An 18149-nucleotide genomic window follows, 5' to 3' on the forward strand; every position below is an offset into this window, starting at 1 on the left:
TCGCGCGGGGGAGCGAGCTATAACCCCACTGCACCAATCAATGAACGGTGGCTCGCTCTACCTACCTTGGGCGGGAGCAGTCCCACTATTCCCGACTTATCGGCCCCATAATATCCTGCAGTGTCGCCGCTGTAGCAGATGGACCTGACTTGGTTAAGATTCGAACTCCGGAGCTCTACTTTTGAGCCTCATTGTCAAGGGTATACTGACACTAGCCTAGATATCCGCATATTGAGATAGCAGTAATAGGACAAAAGGAGCTGCGTATTTGGGTTTAAGCACACAAAAAGTGCTAAAGTAGCCCACCTCCCTTAAGCTTACCTGAGAAGTACTTGAATTCTAAGACACGGGGACTTAACAGGTGGCGTAATTTGGCTCGGTACTGAGTTCGTGCTGAAGCACAGCAAATATTCTCCAAACACAGTCGCAAATGTCAGTCTATGCCTCGATTTGGTTCAATTTGAACTCAGTAGACTAGGCAATGTCACTCACTACTTGAACAGAGCTCATTGTAATTACAGTCCGTGGGCCGGGTTTGGCCTTGTTCATGCTGGTCATAGGAGGTGCTGCGCAAAGTGTGGACGAGACTTGTGCAATCCCCGCACTGTGGAATGCCACGATTCAAATGCCTCTCCATCGAGGTGGAACAACCCGACATGCCTATTGTCAGCGACACGGCGACCGCCAGATATCAATTTTGCGGCCCAACCCCGATAACACCTACATCGCAATCATCCTCCCGATTGTTGGAAATCAACCAAGCCTTAACGACCATCATCATTTAATATTCCACGCGACACCACAATTCAAAGAAAACTTCAAATCTATCTAGACCGCCTGTCATGTCGAGAAGACCTCCCAACCCCGCCGCCGAAAGGGCGGCTCAAAATCAGGCGACCATCAAAAGCCTGCTCAAGTTAGAAACCAACAAAATCTGTGCGGACTGCAAGCGTAACAAACGTTCGTCGCCTCTCGCTTCTTGATGATGCTTTCAATCCAACACTCACATAGCGGACACGACTGACTCTTCTTCTTGCACAGATCCACGATGGGCTAGCTGGAACCTGGGCGTCTTTATCTGCATTCGCTGTTCGGGTATTCACCGAGGAATGGGCACCCACATCAGCAGAGTCAAGTCGGTCGATTTAGATTCATGGACGGATGAGCAGCTGCAAAGCGTCTTGAGCTGGGGCAACGCGCGCGCAAACAAATATTGGGAATCCAAGCTGGCCGCCGGTCATGCGCCATCCGAGGCCAAGATTGAGAACTTTATCAGGACAAAGTACGAGCTTAAGAGATGGGTCATGGATGGTCCCATGCCTGATCCGGCTACGCTTGATGCCGAGGCCGACGACGATATTCCTTTGAGCCTTGTGAAGGAGAAGCAATCCATCGACCGGAAAGAGTCTGTACGGAAGGCCTCGCTGGGTCAGTCCTCCGCCCCGACCTCCATCCGCCGAGCGCCTGCAGCCCCAGCTCCAGAGCAGGATTTGATTGGGGGTGACCCTATTCCCGTTCGTGCGAACTCGGCTGGCCCTGCCATGTCCAAGGTTCCGTCCAAGGGCGAGCCGGCCCCGCCAAAGACGACGAGCACAAAGGATTCTCTGCTGGGCTTGGATTTCTTGGGCACCGAAACTGTTGCCCCTCCTCGCCCGTCTAGCACGACGGGTACAGGCGGAGCTGGAGGACAGTCTCGACCGGATCTGAAGCAGTCCATTCTTTCTTTATATGCTACTGCACCGCGGCCACAACAGCAAGCACCGCAGGGATCATTTGGCGGTATGAACTCGCCACCCTTGCAGCAGCAACAGCAGCAGCAGCAGTCGCAGGGTGCAGGTGCATTTGGAGGCATGAATGATGCATTTAGCAGCTTGAGTTTCAACACGACTTCAAGCGCCCCCAAATCCCCTCCCGCAAGCGATGCCTTCGCCAGCCTTGGTGGTATGTCCAGCACTCGCTCCCCACCACCGCAGCAGACGTCAAACGCATCTGCTTTCTCGGGTCTTGGCGGCGGGAACTTTTTCGACACAAAACCTGCCCAGACTCACCAGCAGAAGTCGTCCTTTGGAAACTCGAGCGGTTTTGGTGGACTTACTTCGCCCTCTGCCACTACAACATCTGCGGCCCAGGCAAAGCCTGCTGGAGCGTCAATGCCCGCCTCTGCAGCGCTTGGTGATCTTTTTGACTTTTCTACTCCCGCCCAGACCTCGACTCCCAAACCCAGTGCCGCCCCTGCGCCAACCTCCGACTCCGTTTTTAATCTCTCAGCCTCGACCCAGGTCAAGTCACCTCCCGCCACCTCCAACCCTACGTCGACAATGGGGTCCAGCAACTGGTCGAACTCGGATGTTTGGGGTGCTAACGACGCCTGGTCGACACCCGAGGCCGCCGCAGCACCTGCCAAGAGCACAACGACAACCATGCCGTCCGGCAGTTCAGATGCCTTTGGTGGTTGGGGAAGTAGTTCCGGTGGTGGCTTAGCCAGCCAAAGCATTGTTCCGGGGGCTTCTGGTGGTTTCCAGCCCAAGGTTGCTGCTGATGAGGAGTTTGGCGGATGGGCAAGCAGCACGGGAACGGGGAATGCATCAGGAGGGACTGGCAAGCCTGCGGCCGGGTTCGGGGGCAATGACGACTTGTTTTCCAACGTATGGCAATAAGAGCAACATCGAATGAGCTCATAGGTAATATCGGTTGATGTGGAATCCTGACCGGCTCGGATTGGACCACGGGAGGCAGAGATGTTACCATGATTTTGGAACCAATTTTTTAATAGTATTGTCTTGCCCCTGGTATTCTACCTTGCGTACATCTTTCCGTCATGTAACTATACACGGTGTGCTTTCGTTTTGAAGTACGATACTAGCATTATTTTCTCTGGGACACCAAAATGAACAGATGCAAATTGTGTATTTCCAACTGGCCCAAGGGATTGAAAAAAAAAAAAAAAAAAAAAAAAAAAAAAAACACACACACACACACATTTGTAGCTACACTATCCTAAAACTCATTAATCAGCCCGGAACGCCTTGCTATGCCCAACCCAGATATCATCTGTCTTGGCAGTCCTGACTGCCTGAAGAGTAACCCTCTACCCTCATCCCCCCGTACTAAACAAGACACGCTAGCTATGGATCTATTCGCGCAACGTCAAGTCGCCCAAGCCACGTGCGCTCCTGCATACCATCCTGGAGGAAGCTGAGAGGCCCTCTTAAGTAAACCCATCTACATTTCCGCAGGCATGGCCACATATTTCATTCTCCAACCGCTTGTTTCAGGCGGTGGGGTGTCTCCTAGGCGGCATATAGCCTAGGTGCCGACACCCGCACTCAAAAGAAAAGCTTCAGGCCGTAGTAGAGCACAAGGAAGATTGCGATCAGGATGCCAGACAGCTTGAGAACGGCGACCTTGTTGCCCGAAGCAGCCATTCGACCGAGGCGCGTTGCGGAACCTTTGAGTTGCGTACCCATAGTGGAGAAGGTATCGGACTAGAGGGTTTGAAGGGCAAGAATGTCAGTTTGCATTTTCTTTGACCGTCCGCTTTCGTTCCAATCCAGTCTCTCTTGTCCGTTTTCCTACTCGACAGACAACACGACGCTACCACAGAGCGACGAAGAAGATCCGCCGGTACGAGGGGGGTTTGGTGGAGTTGCAACTAACGGTAGAGTCGATGACGTCCTGTGCCCGCGCATTATCGTAAATGTCGACCGTCACGCCTCGGAGGGCCGACACCTTTGCGGATAACTCATCAAGGCGGGCGTTGTTTTGGCGTTCGCGCTCGTAGGCTTCAGACATTGTGGCGGAGGAATCGGGTTAAAAAAAAGGTCGTAAAAAAAGAAAGGAAAAAAAAAAAAGAAATCGAAAATGCGGTAGGAATTTGGCAAACGTTTGTGTGGCTCGATGTCGAACGTTAAAAGGAGACGGAAAAGGTGGTTGATCTGTTCGGTCGAATTGGCAATTTTACCGCCCGGCGCAGGCGGATAGGGCGGGTTTGATGGGCTTACGACGGTGAGGTTGTGTACGTTAGGTAGCGGCGCCTTGTCGACGACACTAGTGCAGCCTCCCCGGGTCACTTTTGAGTCTTTTGGATGTCCTCCGTAATCTTACGATCGCACTTTGGGACGAGTAGGTTGACGGTTTTGATATGATATTTTTTTTTCTCACGTTTTGTTCACTGATTACTTCATAGAACCGTTCCTCTGTACAGTTGCTTGGATCCATGCCCCTGGCCAAGGCGTTGATCGAGAGACGATCAAGTACAAACCCCGGCCACCCAGAGTCCATGTGACGCCAAAACTCACCGCCACATGTAGCGCCACATGAGGCTTAAGGGTCGCCATCTTGGACCGCTCTCAACAAGGTATGACGCAGTTTTTCGTCGATTGCTGCAGCCATTTTCTCACTTAGATTTGCCCTTCCGCTCGGTGTAAATCTTGGGCCACGGCACCTGGTGTAAGCTTGCTAAGGCCATGCTATTTCACTTTCTCCGCCGTAATTAGCACAAACGCCAGCAGCATCTTGTTTTAGTCTGGGTCTATTCTAGTTGCCACATCTGACAGGTTATAGTCTTTTTGAGGCAGTTTGGCCAATTTTTGGTGTTCCCAAGCTTCCTTACTACCTACCGTACGTATTCCGTCCTCGCCTAACTCGCACCCCGTTTTTGTTACCTATTTCGTAGTACCAGGTCGTCGTAGTATCGAGGTTGCTGTGTTTGTGCATGGAACGGAACTTCATTACTTCAAAAATACTACGTTGTGTTAAGTTGCAGTAGTGTTGACCTCCCTATATTTCCCCACATCGCTCGGCCGCTCATGACGATCCCTGGAAACGGTTTGACGGTTGCATTTATCTTCATTAAAAAAACAGGCAACACCAACCCTGGCAGCTCGTATCCATGACAAAAATGAGGTGGTCGGGCCAAGGAGTGTCACCGTCAGGGTCGCAATATTTAAACTGTTGTATTCTTTTGATGGTATAAGACTGTGTCGTTCCCTCTTGGAGGAAATGGTCAAACCCGCCACTTGTATCATCATTGAGATCTACCACACATACAACCATCCTTATTCCGTGCTTACAGCAATAGAGCAGTGGCCTTACAATCTCGCAACCTCACTCAGTCAAAATGCGTTTCTCAACAATATTCGCCGCCGTCGCTGCGGCTCTTCCGGCTGCCACGGCACCGACCGCGGTTTCTCTTATGGCTGCCGGCCCTACGGACCCCACACCGGTCGATGTTCTCATGATGAAGCCGGGACAGTTCAACTACAACTGGACCGTCACCAACTGGGAGGCCGGATGCGCCCGTGGTGGATGCTACTACGGTGCGTTTGAATTTCTTTTCGTTACTCCGTCGCCTAGCTCACCCAACTAACATTGTAAATTGCTCTTAGGGTTTGACATTGCCGCAGAGGAGTACACGGGCTACCCCAATGCTCCAGCCTTCAAGGCTCACTGCGATGGACAAAACGAGGGCGCTCCGTACACCGTCTGTGAGATGAAAGACGGTGGCTCTGCCGCCAGGCGAGTGTCGGCTCGCCTTCTCGAGAGGAACTCCTCCGACCCCGTATACATAAGGGTGTCCTACCAGTACGCCGACAGCCAGCCCAACGCCTACTTTAACTGGACTGGCACGGGGGAGGCCAGTTACAACCAGTTTGTTGCGCCGGCCCAGACCTTCAACGTTACGCCCTCTGAGGTTTTCGGCGTCGCCTAAGGTCTGTTTGGGTAACGGTAACAGTGGGATGGAACATGGGAAGGCAAAAAATGAAATCATGACCATGACGATTGTTAATCATACGCGGGTACGATTTTTTTGTATCCTATAACTAATCTGTAATACAATTAATTCAATTCGACGATCTTGATTAAGGAAACAAGTGCATAAGCTCTGTTGGCACCTAACGACGAAGGTAAGGTAGGTAGGTAGCTTGGTAGGTATTGGCCTCAATGGGTAGTCCGTATCAACACACCAGCACACACTGTGGTCAACATTATCCCTTTTACCCCCTGTTAGCTTGTTCAGGGTCACAGTATGAATTTGTCGCCGCCATTAGCAGCCGCAACTAAGACGCTCTCTTAGGTGTGTCATTCACCTTGTACCTGGCGTGGCGGGACTCCGCCGTATTTATCGCTTAAGTGCCTAGGGCTTACTGGTTCCAACTCCAGGCCAGATCCTAATGGCGGATGCCCGCCAACTTACGGTAGATAAGCGCAATTCCGATCGTCGACATGGAGGTAATTTGTGTTTGTTCACATTCCATCAGAGGCGAAATGTTCCCTAAAGCCTGCATTTTAAATTTTGCGTATTGTGCTTTAGTTCTTGGCAATCAATCAAGCTGAAAAGAAATCACTCCTTCTCAAAATTGTTCCTTTAGCAAGTCAGCAAGCAACATCATGATGTCTCTCGATGACAAGACGCCATCCAAGTCGGCTGTCGAGAGAGACAACCCACCACCCCGGCGCAAGGCCTGCCAAGGTTGCATCAAGGCCAAACGACGCTGCGATCTCGGCTTTCCAACATGTCTACGGTGTTCACACAGACAGATCGGATGCCACTACGACAGCGCTGTCTCCATTAGTAGGAGTTCTGGCGGGATCCCGTCGAGCCGCCCTGCACGTTGCAAAAAGAGACAGACACAGGCAACCAGTGGGTACGCGGCCTTTGGGACGGATTCAGAGTCCTTGTCACAGCCTGGCACTTACGGAACTGGAACTGGCGTCGATGGATTATCCTTCATGGACGACCCATCATTGACGAGCTTGCCCATGTTTGACAATTCTCCAATAGATGTTTTCTCAGGGACAAAGACCGCCGAGTTCATCCCAAAGGATGATGGAACGTTTGTCTGCGAGGGCTCACTGGATGATATTCTTTGTCTTCCTAATTCCGGGTTTGAAGGTCTGGACCTTAACAATTTTCAAGCTCCTCCACAGAACATGGATCCAGTGCTTGCTCGTCCGGAGGAACCACCACATACAGACCTGGTTTACCTGCCGGCTCCGAACCTGACCTCGGAGACTTCTTTCATCCTATCATACATAATACGTACCCGCTTGTCATACACCATACCGATATTGCTAGGTGCACCAAAAGCCTTTGTCGAGACCACAGGCACACCATGGAGCCACCCGTCTCTCTACAAAGATGGATTCCCACCCATAATAGAGGATATGTATTCTGCATGCGCTCTGTACATGGCTCGCACGCCAAGAAATGACGCCGTCATTATGCGATCCATCGAAGGCAGGCTAGCCAAGGTCATAAACGATCCCCTACCGTCAGTCGCTACAACACCAGAGGTTTTGTACCGTACCCAGGCGCTGCTCATGTACCAAATCATGCGGACGCTGGACGAGGGCCTCGCCAGCCGGGCCAACGATGCTGTCGCCACAGCTGCGTTCGAGGAGTCCATGAACACTCTTAAAGACCATCTCATCATCGAAGCCGGCTCCACCGACGTGTCAACAACATTCATGTTGAGCTGCCTGACCGCCCAGTCCCTCGACGACTTTGAAAAGGCGGCATCGCTGCAGACGAAGCAAAAGGGAATCCGGAGACCCACAAAACCCCTGCAGCTCTACCCGCTGGGCCCGACCCGCGCCTTCTGGGAGCAGTGGTCCTTTAAGGAGTCGGTGCGCCGCACGTTCCTTATATCGTTCTTCTTTTCCCAGCTGACGAGGCTGGCGACGGGGGCGACTCTAGGGTCATGCACGGGTCGGACGGCCACCTGGAACTGCTGGACTCTTGCGGCCGACCTCTGGCGCGCCACGGATGCTGTCGACTTTGCTCAGGCTTGGAACACCAACCACAAGGCCGGTGGGGGTGCGGACGACGGCTGCGGTCCGATAATCGTCTCACCTGGTCAGATACAGCGCGTGCTGCAAGAGGCAAAAGCGGAGGATTTGGATGATTTTGCGCGTATGATACTCACCACAACTTTGGGTGTCGAGGAGGCCAAGGCATGGATGGCATCGAAAGGCGGAGTTTTGTGAAAAAGTGCAGGGGGATGCGTCTCGATGGGATAGATTGTGTCATATGTTTTGGATGAATAAGGTTGTTTTTAGGGATCGATAAATAAGGGATGCAACCACGAATGCCATTTAGAATCACCGCAGGCTTCTAGAACGGAAGGAGTATGGTTGGATAAAAGTGCCGCATGAACAAGCCACTTTGATTTTTTGACTTTTCCATCCTTTGAGAAAAATGGCATTTCGAAAAGTCAATTGAATATTCTTAATGTTGGGACGTTTTTTTTTATCGGTTCATTCCAGGGTAACAGTGTATAAGCTTATTGGGGTTAGTTTTGGTTGGTTCACCCAAGTGTGGTACAGTACAATCACACCACATGCAGGGCGTTTGCTGTTGTTGCACACCCACCACACAGACACACAATCACATCACACGTTTCTCGATTCTGGTCTGGTGTTATTGCAGACCTTCGACGACCCAGAACCAGTCTCATGTTTCTTTTTTTTTCTTGACTGAACAGACCAAATGAAACTTAATCAGAAAATCTCATAAAATCCTTTGTTCGTGAGGGGTTACTTCGGCCTTTGCCCAACCCATAGATTCTGGGCGCCGCGCAGAACTCACAAACAGTCGCCCCCCCCCCCCNCCCCCTTTTTTTTTTTTCTTTGGTGTAAGACCACTTTTTTCGGAACTGTCGGGAAAACCACAACTGACAAAAAAAAAATAGAAAAAAAAGAAAAAAAGAAAACGTAGACAAAAAGAAAAATGGAAGCACACAACGCAGCAGTGGCGACCATCTCGGCGCGCGTCAAGCACTTCTCGGAGGCGCGGCAGCCGTTCCGCATCTACCACGGTTCGACCAACAGCACGCGGCGGTCGGACAAGCGGGCGGACAACACGGTCGACACGAGCGGGCTGGACCACGTGCTGTCCATCGACCCGGAGCGTAGGGTCGCCGTGGTCGAGCCCAACGTGCCCATGGACGCCCTGGTCGCCGCCACCACGGCGCACGGCCTCGTCCCGCCCGTCGTCATGGAGTTCCCCGGCATCACGGCCGGCGGCGGCTTCTCGGGCACGTCGGGTGAGAGCAGCTCGTTCCGCCACGGCGCCTTCGACGCTACCGTCGAGTGGGTCGAGGTCGTCCTGCCCACGGGGGAGGTCGCGCGGGCGTCGAGGTCGGGGGAGTGGTCGGATTTGTTCTGGGGCGCCGCGTCGGCGTTTGGGACGCTCGGAGTCGTGACGCTCATGGAGCTGAGGCTCGTCCAGGCGAAGCCGTATGTTCAGCTGGAGTATCACTTCTCCAAGAGTGTGGGTGATGCGGTGGACAAGATGCGGGAGGAGATGGCACGGGAGGAAAATGATTACATCGACGGGATTGTCTATTCGCTTGGAGAGGTGGTGACTTGTGTAGGACGGTTGGTGGACACCGTGCCAGAGGGAGGTAGAATACAGCAGTTTACAAGGCGGAAGGACCCTTGGTTTTACGTGCACGTCGAGAAGAACATCCTGCCGCGGCTCAAAGGCCGAGGGCAAAAGCAGATTGACGGAAAACCCGAAGACGGGAAACAGGACAGCACGAGGATTATTACCGAATACGTGCCCCTGACAGACTACCTATTCCGCTACGACCGCGGCGGCTTCTGGGCCGCGAGGTGGGCGTTCCGCTACTTCCTCACGCCCTTCAACCGCGGCACCCGCTACGTGCTCGACCCGCTGCTGCACACACGCGTCATGTACCGCGCCCTGCACAAGTCCGGGCTGGCCGACTTTTGCATGACGCAGGACGTCGGCGTCCCGTTCGACAAGGCGGTCGAGTTTGCCAACTGGCTGGACGGGGAGCTCACCATCTACCCACTCTGGCTGTGCCCGCTGCGCCTCCGCCGCGCCGAGGGGCCCGATTCGGCCCACGGCCTGCACTCGCAGTTTGCCGACCCGGACGCGCCCGACCTGCTCAACTTTGGCGTCTGGGGGGATCTGCCCAAGGGGAACATGGACAGGCGGGCGGCCGTCCGGTCCAACCGGCGGCTCGAGGCCAAGGTAGCCGAGCTGCAGGGCAAGAAGTGGCTGTACGCGCAGGCATTTTACACCGAGGAAGAGTTCTGGGCCCACTACGACAGGGCGTCGTACGATGCGCTGAGGAAGAAGTACGGCGCTGATTACCTGCCCAGCGTTTATGACAAGGTTCGTGTGGATGTTGATGCCGAGGAGGCGGCGGATGCTGGGGGCTCGTTTGGCACGAGGGCCAAGAAGGCACTCTGGAAGGTGTGGCCCGTACGTGGTCTGTATGGTGTGCTCGCAGCTATCAAGAGTGACGATTACCTGATGCAGAAGACTAGGCGACAGAAAAAGGGTGGTGCAAAGGCTACATCGTAGTAGGGGGCCAGAGAACCCCCTGAATGATGCTGATGTTTTTGAGCGATTTATTTTTGTACTTTCCTATTTTCTATCATGTTTTATTCTATTGTTAATGTACTGTGTGATAAGTGTACAAAGTGTGGGTGTGTCTACAAATAGGAATCAATTGCCCTGTAATTCGCTGTTCTTTAAATAGAAAGAACGCCTCCATTTCGGTTGATATCAACACGGCAAGGCCGCCATTCTCTTCAATCATAGATGATTATGGTACCTACCTTACCTTACCTAGGAGGCATCTTTTAACGTCAGTTAGAGGCACAGCATTTCCAAGCTCATTCGTCAGATTGCCGTCATACGGCCAACGAGAACTTAACAATTTCACAGGGATCTGAAATCGTGCCCTCGTCATCTTTGTCTTACAACAGATCTTCCGTGCTCATTCTTATGTATTGTGCTTGGCCTACCACCTACCTGCACCAGCTATGCAGATTGCTGCCACAGTAGCATTCTGTTCCGCCTTCCCACATTTGCCCACCGTTGGGTTTCCAGCAGATCTGAACCGGATTACCCCTAGATCTGTCTTGCAAGTAGCAACTACAAAATCCATTCAAAATCCACAGCAGTTGGTTAAAGTTACCTAGGTATAGGAAAGCGGCTATCCCTATCTCACATCAGGTTGAGCTGTGTTGAACCAGCGAACCCTCAATAAACTTGATGACATGAAGTCGACGAAAAAAAACTCGTTCATTGACCGCACATGGATCGTTCAACACGGTGGTTGTTTTATTTAGCTGTGAACACCGAGTCCTGGTCATGAGATGTAGCTTGTGCTGCCGGTTAGTACTGGCTTCTTTGGAACGATATACCCTGTCAGCTTGTATGCCCAAAATATCCCACCTGCGACATACACCGCTCGTATGCCAAGTCTACAAATGGCTTTCTTGCTTTTCCACTGGTCATTGGTCGCCTTTGCGCCCAATCCAGGCTAATACTGGCTACGGTAAATGAAAGCGATGTCACTTCTAGCTGCTACGTCCGAAACTTTTGGGTTCTAGACCCAAAAAAGAGTCCATTGCAGCAAGCAGCCGAGTGGAATGTTTGTCTGATCCTTGTTTGCAGAAGTTCCGGTTGAAAGAAGGCAAGGTCTGGTAGATGTTAACACCACATCTTCTATACATCAGTACGAACCATGGACTGCTTGGCGTTGCACATGCACACTATATCGGCAACTAGGAACAGTCGTCAGAGCTATACGAATGCACGAATTTCTGGATTGTGAGCTACCACATGCTCCAGGCGCCTTACAAGTCTACAATGTTCTGCTTTGTGGTTAATAACCAGCTGCGACTATTTTTTTTTTTTACACTGCATACAGCGACTTCCTATAGCTAAGAATTGCCTCTTTGACAATGAGCTATATCCTACTGTCTGATTCTATGTATGGCCTGCCCGGCTATTGGATATCAACAGAGAGCCTAGCTCACCGTTTCCGACCTCAGAGCAATCATTCATTTCTTTCTGTTGGCCGGTTCCATCTCGCCTAAACGCGGCTACGTCTCTTTTTATCCAGAGCCCCCAATCTTTACTCGACCCGAACAGCCGCGCGATGCAAGCCGTAGGCCAAAAACGACCCCTTGCATTATTCTCCTATTCTGCCTCCCAAAAGACGCTTTACCAAGGTACATGTGTATGCACATCGCATTCTCCAACCAACGACTTACACCGATTTTCTATTTACAGCAACACTTCCCAGAAGTAAATGACATACATGACGGTACTCAATCGCACAATGCTTGATAGTATCTGGGGTAAGCTCAAGATGCGTCCAGCCCTGCAATTTGACTGCTTCCCGTTCGACAGTATGCAGGGCTTGCATGATGAAACGAGAATACATTGCCTTTTGTCAGATTTCGGCTCGTTATGGAAAGATTCTGCATCTATAGAGTATCCGCATAGTCGTCACAATGAGTGAGAGTGATTGTTCCATCAGACCAGCGCGATGGCTGTACTATATAGTTATACATCCAATGACCAACCTCGTATCTACTGTAACTGTCTCGTCATCTTTCAAGAAGCTCTTGTATCCTTGTAGCATTAACATCAAAGTCTTTTTAATACTTCTTTAATTTCTGGGCACTATCAACCTGCATCTTTTGAGCTGTCCATTCAACTGCCACTATTCTTCAGACTGAGTCGAGTCACCTTTAGCCTTCTCATTACCCATTCAGCAAGTCCAGCTGTCTCTCAGAATTCAAATCTATACAATTACTTGGCTGCTCAGTACTTACCCTACCAAGACTCGATGTTTAGCCTCCAGGGTAGACGATCTGGTGTATGGGATGATGATATCCTCACTAGGCCCCTGCCCGACATTGAAGACCTATCAGATACAGAGGCATACTACTACGATTCAACTAGCTTTCCAGGCCAGAGAGGCCAGGATATCTCGAGACCGACAAGAGCATTCTTCCTTGGTTGTCGTGAAAGTCAGATCATCAACGTCAAAGACTTGGAAGAGGGTAGAATACAGCCATGCGCGCCGACATTTGCGAGCTCTCAATCGAGCCTTGCACTCAACAACAACATTCATTGCGATCTTGCACAAGTGCCCTACAGAATTGACGAGGCTGAAAAAGACATAGGTGAATCTCAGAGAAAATCCCGAGCATCGACATTGCGAAGTATTCGTCACAGTCTTTATCGCAGACAATCCTTGGCCCTGCCACCAAAAAAAGGCACAAGCCTTTACAGGTACTTTCGCTGGAACTTTGGATCCGTCTACAGGCGCATTTTTACTTTCGCCTTTATCTGCAACGTTGCTGTCCTGGCGGCACTCCTCGGCCAAACAATTATCGGAACAAGCCGCCTCACATACCGAGAGGCATCAACCGCAGTCTCGGCTAACATATTCGTTGCCATGCTTATTCGCAACGAGCACATTGTCAACGCCTTGTTTATCATGTTTGGCACGTGGCCGAGGCGCTTCCCACTCAGGATCCGCCGCCTCTTCGCCAAGGTGTACTCATACGGCGGTGTTCACAGCGGCTGTGGCGTTGCAGGAACGCTCTGGTACGTGGTGTTCGTGGCCCTCCTCACGATCGACCATCAGCAAAGAGACCGAGGCCAAGTGCTCTCCGCACTCAGGGGCTACTTATACCTGGTAACGTATGGCACGTTCGTCATGTTGGCCCTGATCCTGGTGTTTGCGCATCCCAAAGTTCGCGCCAGCATTCATAACTGGTTTGAAGGAGTACATCGCTTCCTTGGATGGTCAGTTGTTGTCTTCTTCTGGGCGCAGACGTTGCTCATCGCGTTTGATGACTCGCCCGCCATGGGGCTCTCTTACGGCCAAGCACTGCTTGTCAGTCCATCGTTCCGGCTGTTGTTTTTGATCACTCTGTTGGTCATCTACCCTTGGACTCGTTTGCGGCGACGCGAAGTTCAAGTAGAGCCCCTGTCAAAGCATTGCGTCAAGCTCAACTTCTCCTACTGCGACGGTCACTATGGGCAGGCCATACGCCTGTCCGATGCTCCCCTCAAGGAGACCCACGCCTTTGCCGTCATCCCCAACCCCAAGACTGCAGCAGGGCCGTTCCCTATCGGTGTCGGGTGCTTTCAAGCCGCAACTGATGGGCGACCATGCAGTCCCGGTGGGGCACTGAGGGAAACTGGTCAAGAACCCCCAGCTGTAGTAGATATTGAGTCAGCCAAGGCATTGGCGAGAGCCAAAGCGCTCGCGAGACAACACCACCGACAGCAGCTGGATCACCTATCCAGCTCGACCCTCTCCAACGCAAGCAAGACGGGGTTTTCGGTAGTCATCTCGGACGCGGGCGACTGGACGCGCAAGATCATCGCCAAGCCCCCTACGCACATCTACACGCGGGGCGTGCCGCAGTACGGGGTGATGCGGATCGCGGGCATGTTCGAGGCCGTCATCATCATGGCAACCGGGTCGGGGATCGCCCCGTGCCTGGCCCTCTTCGCCGAGATGCCGGACCACCCCGTGCGCGTCATCTGGTCCGCCCCCTCGCCGCTCGAGACGTTTGGGCAGGCCGTCGTCGACACGGTCCTCAGGGCAGACCCGGACGCCGTCATCCACGACACCAGGAAGCAGGGGCGGCCGGACCTGGTCAAGATGGCGTATCGAATGTGGGCGGCCAGCGGGACCGGTGGGGAGTTTGCGCTGGGAGGGCGGAAGAGGTTGGGTCGGTGCGAGGCCGTGGTCGTCATCTCGAACCAGGCCGTCACTAGGAAGGTGGTGTATAATCTGGAGTCTAGGGGTGTGCCTGCGTATGGGGCGATTTTTGACTCCTGAGTTTTTTTTTTTTTTTTTTTTTTTTTTTTTTTTTTTTTTTTTTTTTTTTTTTTTTTTTTTTTTTTTTTTTTTTTTTTTCTTATTTCTTATATTTACTTTTATATCTTTCATGCTAGCCAGAATCTTTGATGGAACCCCAGCATCTGTCGATTATTGCACTATACCCTGTAAGACATCGGTTAGAATACTTGTACACTATTTCATGGGCTTAGTACTTATTTGAGAATTTTCTTGGAATTTTTGAATAATATTCACTTTACTCATGATGTCGGATGTGTATGAATTATATTCAGGCATAGGCACAATAGTCCCTTGACATTGCCTAAAGAAGCAATTAGTCTAGTCTAGCTGCCCTGGGTTAGGGCTCAGGGGCAAAGCACCGGCGCCCCTCCAACCCCACAGCTGACGTCAATGTCGGTCGGCCGAAAACACACTACAGCGCAACGCCGACATCGCGACAACTTGCTGCAGAACAACACATAAAAAAAAATAACGAAAAAAAAAAGAGTACGCGTTTTTCCCCACCCCCTGCGCATGCGCCTCGGTGTGCGCGTCCTTTGCGAGATCTTGCTGGTGGTTTGTCAGTCTCTGCGTGCCGGAAACGGCGAGCCTTTTGAAGACATGGCCAAGAAGCTGTCAAAAGCCAACACGGCGGCGGCGCATTCCAGCGTCACCACGACACACTCGGACTCGACCCAGACCTCCAACTTCTCCTCGTCGTCGTCCGTCAACAAAGCCGGTCTCTCGGCGCCAGGCCCGAGCTCGCTGCCGCCCGTCCTGACCGACGAGGAGCCCCTCCCCCGCCTCATCGTCTTTGACCTCGACTACACTGTGAGTTGACCACTATCCCTTTTTTTTTCACTAGCGCCCGCCCAGGTGCGGACTTTTACTGACAAATGAACCAAATGAAAATAAAAAAAAACTCCTGCACGCAGCTCTGGCCGTTCTGGGTCGACACGCACGTCACTCCCCCGATCAAGGCGGTGGCGCCCGCCGACAAGAGCCAGCACTGCAGCGCCGTGACGGACAAGATCGGCGACACGTACTCGTTCTACGCCGACGTTCCGCGCATGCTGTACACGCTCCCCATGGCCGGGGTGAGGCTTGCGGTGGCGTCGCGCACGCACGCGCCCGACCTGGCCCGCGACGTGCTCAAGCAGCTGCAGATCCCGCCCTACGCCGCCGCCGCCGCCGGCCTTTCCACCATGGCCGCCAACGGCAGCATGCAGGCGGCGCCGGCCGCGACGCAGAAGCAGCTGGCAAAGGAAAAGGCTCGCAGGGCGCTCGACGTCTTCGACGCCGGGTTGGAGATCTACCCGTCCAGCAAGGTGCGGCACTTTGACGCAATACAAAACCGCACCGGGATCCCCTACAGCGAGATGATATTCTTTGACGACGAGGCCCGCAACAAGGATGTCGAGCAGGCGCTGGGTGTGCTTTTCTGCCACGTCAAGGATGGCATGACGTGGGATGAGCTGGAGCTGGGCGTGAGGAGGTGGCGGAGGAGGAGACAGAACTGACAAGAGGTATGTCAGGGTCTTGGTAGATTTAGTGTAATGAGTTTCGTCTTTTTTTCTTTTTGTCCATCTCCAGAAATGATTCCCACAAATAGATGCTTGAGAGTTCACCATGCCTTGATTGACTGGCGTTATGAGATGGTCATGCTTCAATTTGGCAGACTAAAATGTGGTATATAAAGTAACACGCAGATGCTAGACCGTAGGTAAATGAACAACATGGCACAGTAGTCCATGGAATATGCGGTATCAACTGCCCGCCAACTGATTCTATCTGGAGTACGCGACGATGGAGAATGATTGACAACAAAAAACCGGTTTGTCCAGTTTTGTATCCCAGGACAGCACTGAAGCATATTCAAAAAAAAAGTTCTCGCCCTCAAAATGTAGCCAAACTCGAAAAAAAATAAGAGACAACGCAAGCACTCGTCTATCGAGCTAAAAAGATGTGGCTCCAAGCTAAGTCGTTTATAGCCTTGGAAATCGCCAATGTAAAAAGTCATCCATATAATGAGCTGGTTCTGTTTCTCTAGACAACGGCATTCATCACGCGGCCTTTGCGGACGCGGCAGGAGAGGTATCGACCGCACTAGCCCCCTTCTCGGCAATAATCTCCTCTTTGGTCGTAGAGGCAGCTGCCGCATCTGTATCTGCCTCTTGAACACTGAGCTTCTGCACACCACTCTCAACGGCTGAAATGTCCGAAGCGGGTGCTGTTGCCTTTGTCTTGTGGTAAGGTTGATTGCTCGACACGACTCCCTTGAAAGACCGCGGCATTGTGCAAACGCGTACGTTGCGCTGCTTGTGGTTAACGGAACCGACGGCGACGCACTCGAGGCGCTCCTCGTCCAAAACCTTCCACAGAACTGGGCCCTCTGGGAACGTGTCGAATCCTGGCTCCCAGGTAGCGCGCGCCTTGATGGCCGGGTCCAGGTTGGGCTGGTCGCACCAGTTAAAGTCGAGCTTCCCGCCGTACTGCTTTGGGATATTCTCAACTTCCATAAAGGAGCTCAGCACGGGGAAGACCTCGGACTGGTTCAGGATGAAGATCTTGGAAACCGTGATGGGGTCGAACCACCTCTTGATCCAGCCCCACACCGTGGAGAAGAAGAAGGGTGCGCCGATGACGAAGATGCGATCCAGAGTCTCAGGGTAGTGTGCGGTAGCGAGCGTGCTAGCGGCCTGCATGTGCGCCTTGAGGTTCCAGAACTGCCGTAGACTGACGCCCGAGACGTCCACGATATTATTGCTCATCGTTATTGGCGTCTGAGGGTGGGGCCTGTCGGGCATCTCGGTGCATAGCGGCTGGGCGAAGCGGGTGAGGTTTTCGTAGAGGGCGAACAGGCGCAGTAGTTTCGGAGGGGTCGAGCCGTCGGCATGCGCGCGGCTGAATGTGTCGTCGGCTCCCTTTTCGTAGGCAGCTACAGCCTTGCTGTCCAGCTCCTTGATCTCAAATAGGTATACCGGCATGCCCCTCTTATCTCTGCGTCCTGTCCATTGCGGGTACTGGATGCGACACAACGCGTTGGTCAGCTATTTAAATACCCTTGAAGGGTTGAACAAAAGGAACCCAGTTGCAGGGTGCGCACCATTATACGGCTCTGCTCGTATGAGTCCAGCTCGATCGTTTCGTAAAGAGTATCTAATCTTGTCGTAGACCGCCATTCTTCCGTCTCTTTAAACTGCTTGAAAGCATCCCGCGGCACCCAACGACGGGCTCGTAGGAATCGTCTATGCAGATGCGGGAAATGTCAGTGCTTCCGAAGCTTCCGGAAAGCAGCGTTGCCATAAAAAAAAAAAAACCTACAGCAGAGTCTGGTCGTCGTGTGATGGAGGAGGGCCTGGTGTATAGAGTCCATTCTCTGCTATGATGACCTTGAATTCCGAAAGAGCTTTGTTCTCGCTTTCTGTGAGGTGGCCGAGATGGCCTTTGGGGTAGCCGACCTCAGGGTCTGCCGTTGCGCCTGTCGCATATTCAGTGGAGCCCGGCATG

General features: G+C 52.4%; 9 protein-coding genes across 9 annotated transcripts; 6 read left to right on the forward strand and 3 right to left on the reverse strand.

Annotated features, from left to right (window-relative positions):
• Positions 1–205: 205 nt before the first annotated feature.
• On the reverse strand, positions 206–534 carry PgNI_01359 (uncharacterized protein). Its single transcript, XM_031121432.1, has 2 exons — positions 493–534; positions 206–412 (listed from the first exon to the last, which is right to left on the reverse strand). Exons 1-2 carry the CDS (start codon positions 508–510, stop codon positions 293–295), a joined length of 138 nt encoding a protein of 45 aa, XP_030987375.1. The 5' UTR covers positions 511–534; the 3' UTR covers positions 206–292.
• On the forward strand, positions 534–2657 carry PgNI_01360 (uncharacterized protein; the record flags this gene model as incomplete). Its single annotated transcript, XM_031121433.1, has 2 exons — positions 534–960; positions 1042–2657. The coding sequence occupies exons 1-2, from the start codon at positions 843–845 to the stop codon at positions 2655–2657; spliced, it is 1734 nt and encodes a 577-aa protein (XP_030987016.1). The 5' UTR covers positions 534–842.
• A 568-nt stretch (positions 2658–3225) lies between these two features.
• Positions 3226–4167, reverse strand: PgNI_01361 (uncharacterized protein). The gene is made up of 2 exons (XM_031121434.1): positions 3658–4167; positions 3226–3485 (listed from the first exon to the last, which is right to left on the reverse strand). The coding sequence occupies exons 1-2, from the start codon at positions 3790–3792 to the stop codon at positions 3327–3329; spliced, it is 294 nt and encodes a 97-aa protein (XP_030987011.1). The 5' UTR covers positions 3793–4167; the 3' UTR covers positions 3226–3326.
• Positions 4168–4818: 651 nt separating this feature from the next.
• On the forward strand, positions 4819–5830 carry PgNI_01362 (uncharacterized protein). The gene is made up of 2 exons (XM_031121435.1): positions 4819–5318; positions 5388–5830. Exons 1-2 carry the CDS (start codon positions 5120–5122, stop codon positions 5708–5710), a joined length of 522 nt encoding a protein of 173 aa, XP_030986010.1. The 5' UTR covers positions 4819–5119; the 3' UTR covers positions 5711–5830.
• Positions 5831–6231: 401 nt separating this feature from the next.
• On the forward strand, positions 6232–7989 carry PgNI_01363 (uncharacterized protein; the record flags this gene model as incomplete). Its single annotated transcript, XM_031121436.1, is given in 2 exon segments — positions 6232–6524; positions 6537–7989. The coding sequence occupies 2 exon segments, from the start codon at positions 6391–6393 to the stop codon at positions 7987–7989; spliced, it is 1587 nt and encodes a 528-aa protein (XP_030986009.1). The 5' UTR covers positions 6232–6390.
• Positions 7990–8731: 742 nt separating this feature from the next.
• On the forward strand, positions 8732–10339 carry PgNI_01364 (uncharacterized protein; the record flags this gene model as incomplete). Its single annotated transcript, XM_031121437.1, has 1 exon — positions 8732–10339. One exon carries the CDS (start codon positions 8732–8734, stop codon positions 10337–10339), a length of 1608 nt encoding a protein of 535 aa, XP_030986006.1.
• Positions 10340–12623: 2284 nt separating this feature from the next.
• On the forward strand, positions 12624–14639 carry PgNI_01365 (uncharacterized protein; the record flags this gene model as incomplete). Its single annotated transcript, XM_031121438.1, has 1 exon — positions 12624–14639. One exon carries the CDS (start codon positions 12624–12626, stop codon positions 14637–14639), a length of 2016 nt encoding a protein of 671 aa, XP_030987008.1.
• A 534-nt stretch (positions 14640–15173) lies between these two features.
• PgNI_01366 (uncharacterized protein) lies at positions 15174–16159 on the forward strand (the record flags this gene model as incomplete). Its single annotated transcript, XM_031121439.1, has 2 exons — positions 15174–15470; positions 15575–16159. The coding sequence occupies 2 exons, from the start codon at positions 15174–15176 to the stop codon at positions 16157–16159; spliced, it is 882 nt and encodes a 293-aa protein (XP_030986008.1).
• Positions 16160–16702: 543 nt separating this feature from the next.
• PgNI_01367 (uncharacterized protein) lies at positions 16703–18148 on the reverse strand (the record flags this gene model as incomplete). The annotated part of the gene is made up of 3 exons (XM_031121440.1): positions 16703–17662; positions 17746–17887; positions 17964–18148. The coding sequence occupies 3 exons, from the start codon at positions 18146–18148 to the stop codon at positions 16703–16705; spliced, it is 1287 nt and encodes a 428-aa protein (XP_030986007.1).
• Position 18149: the final 1 nt, after the last annotated feature.

The sequence above is a fragment of the Pyricularia grisea genome (assembly GCF_004355905.1).
Source record: "Pyricularia grisea strain NI907 chromosome Unknown Pyricularia_grisea_NI907_Scaffold_1, whole genome shotgun sequence".
Lineage (NCBI taxonomy): Eukaryota > Fungi > Ascomycota > Sordariomycetes > Magnaporthales > Pyriculariaceae > Pyricularia > Pyricularia grisea.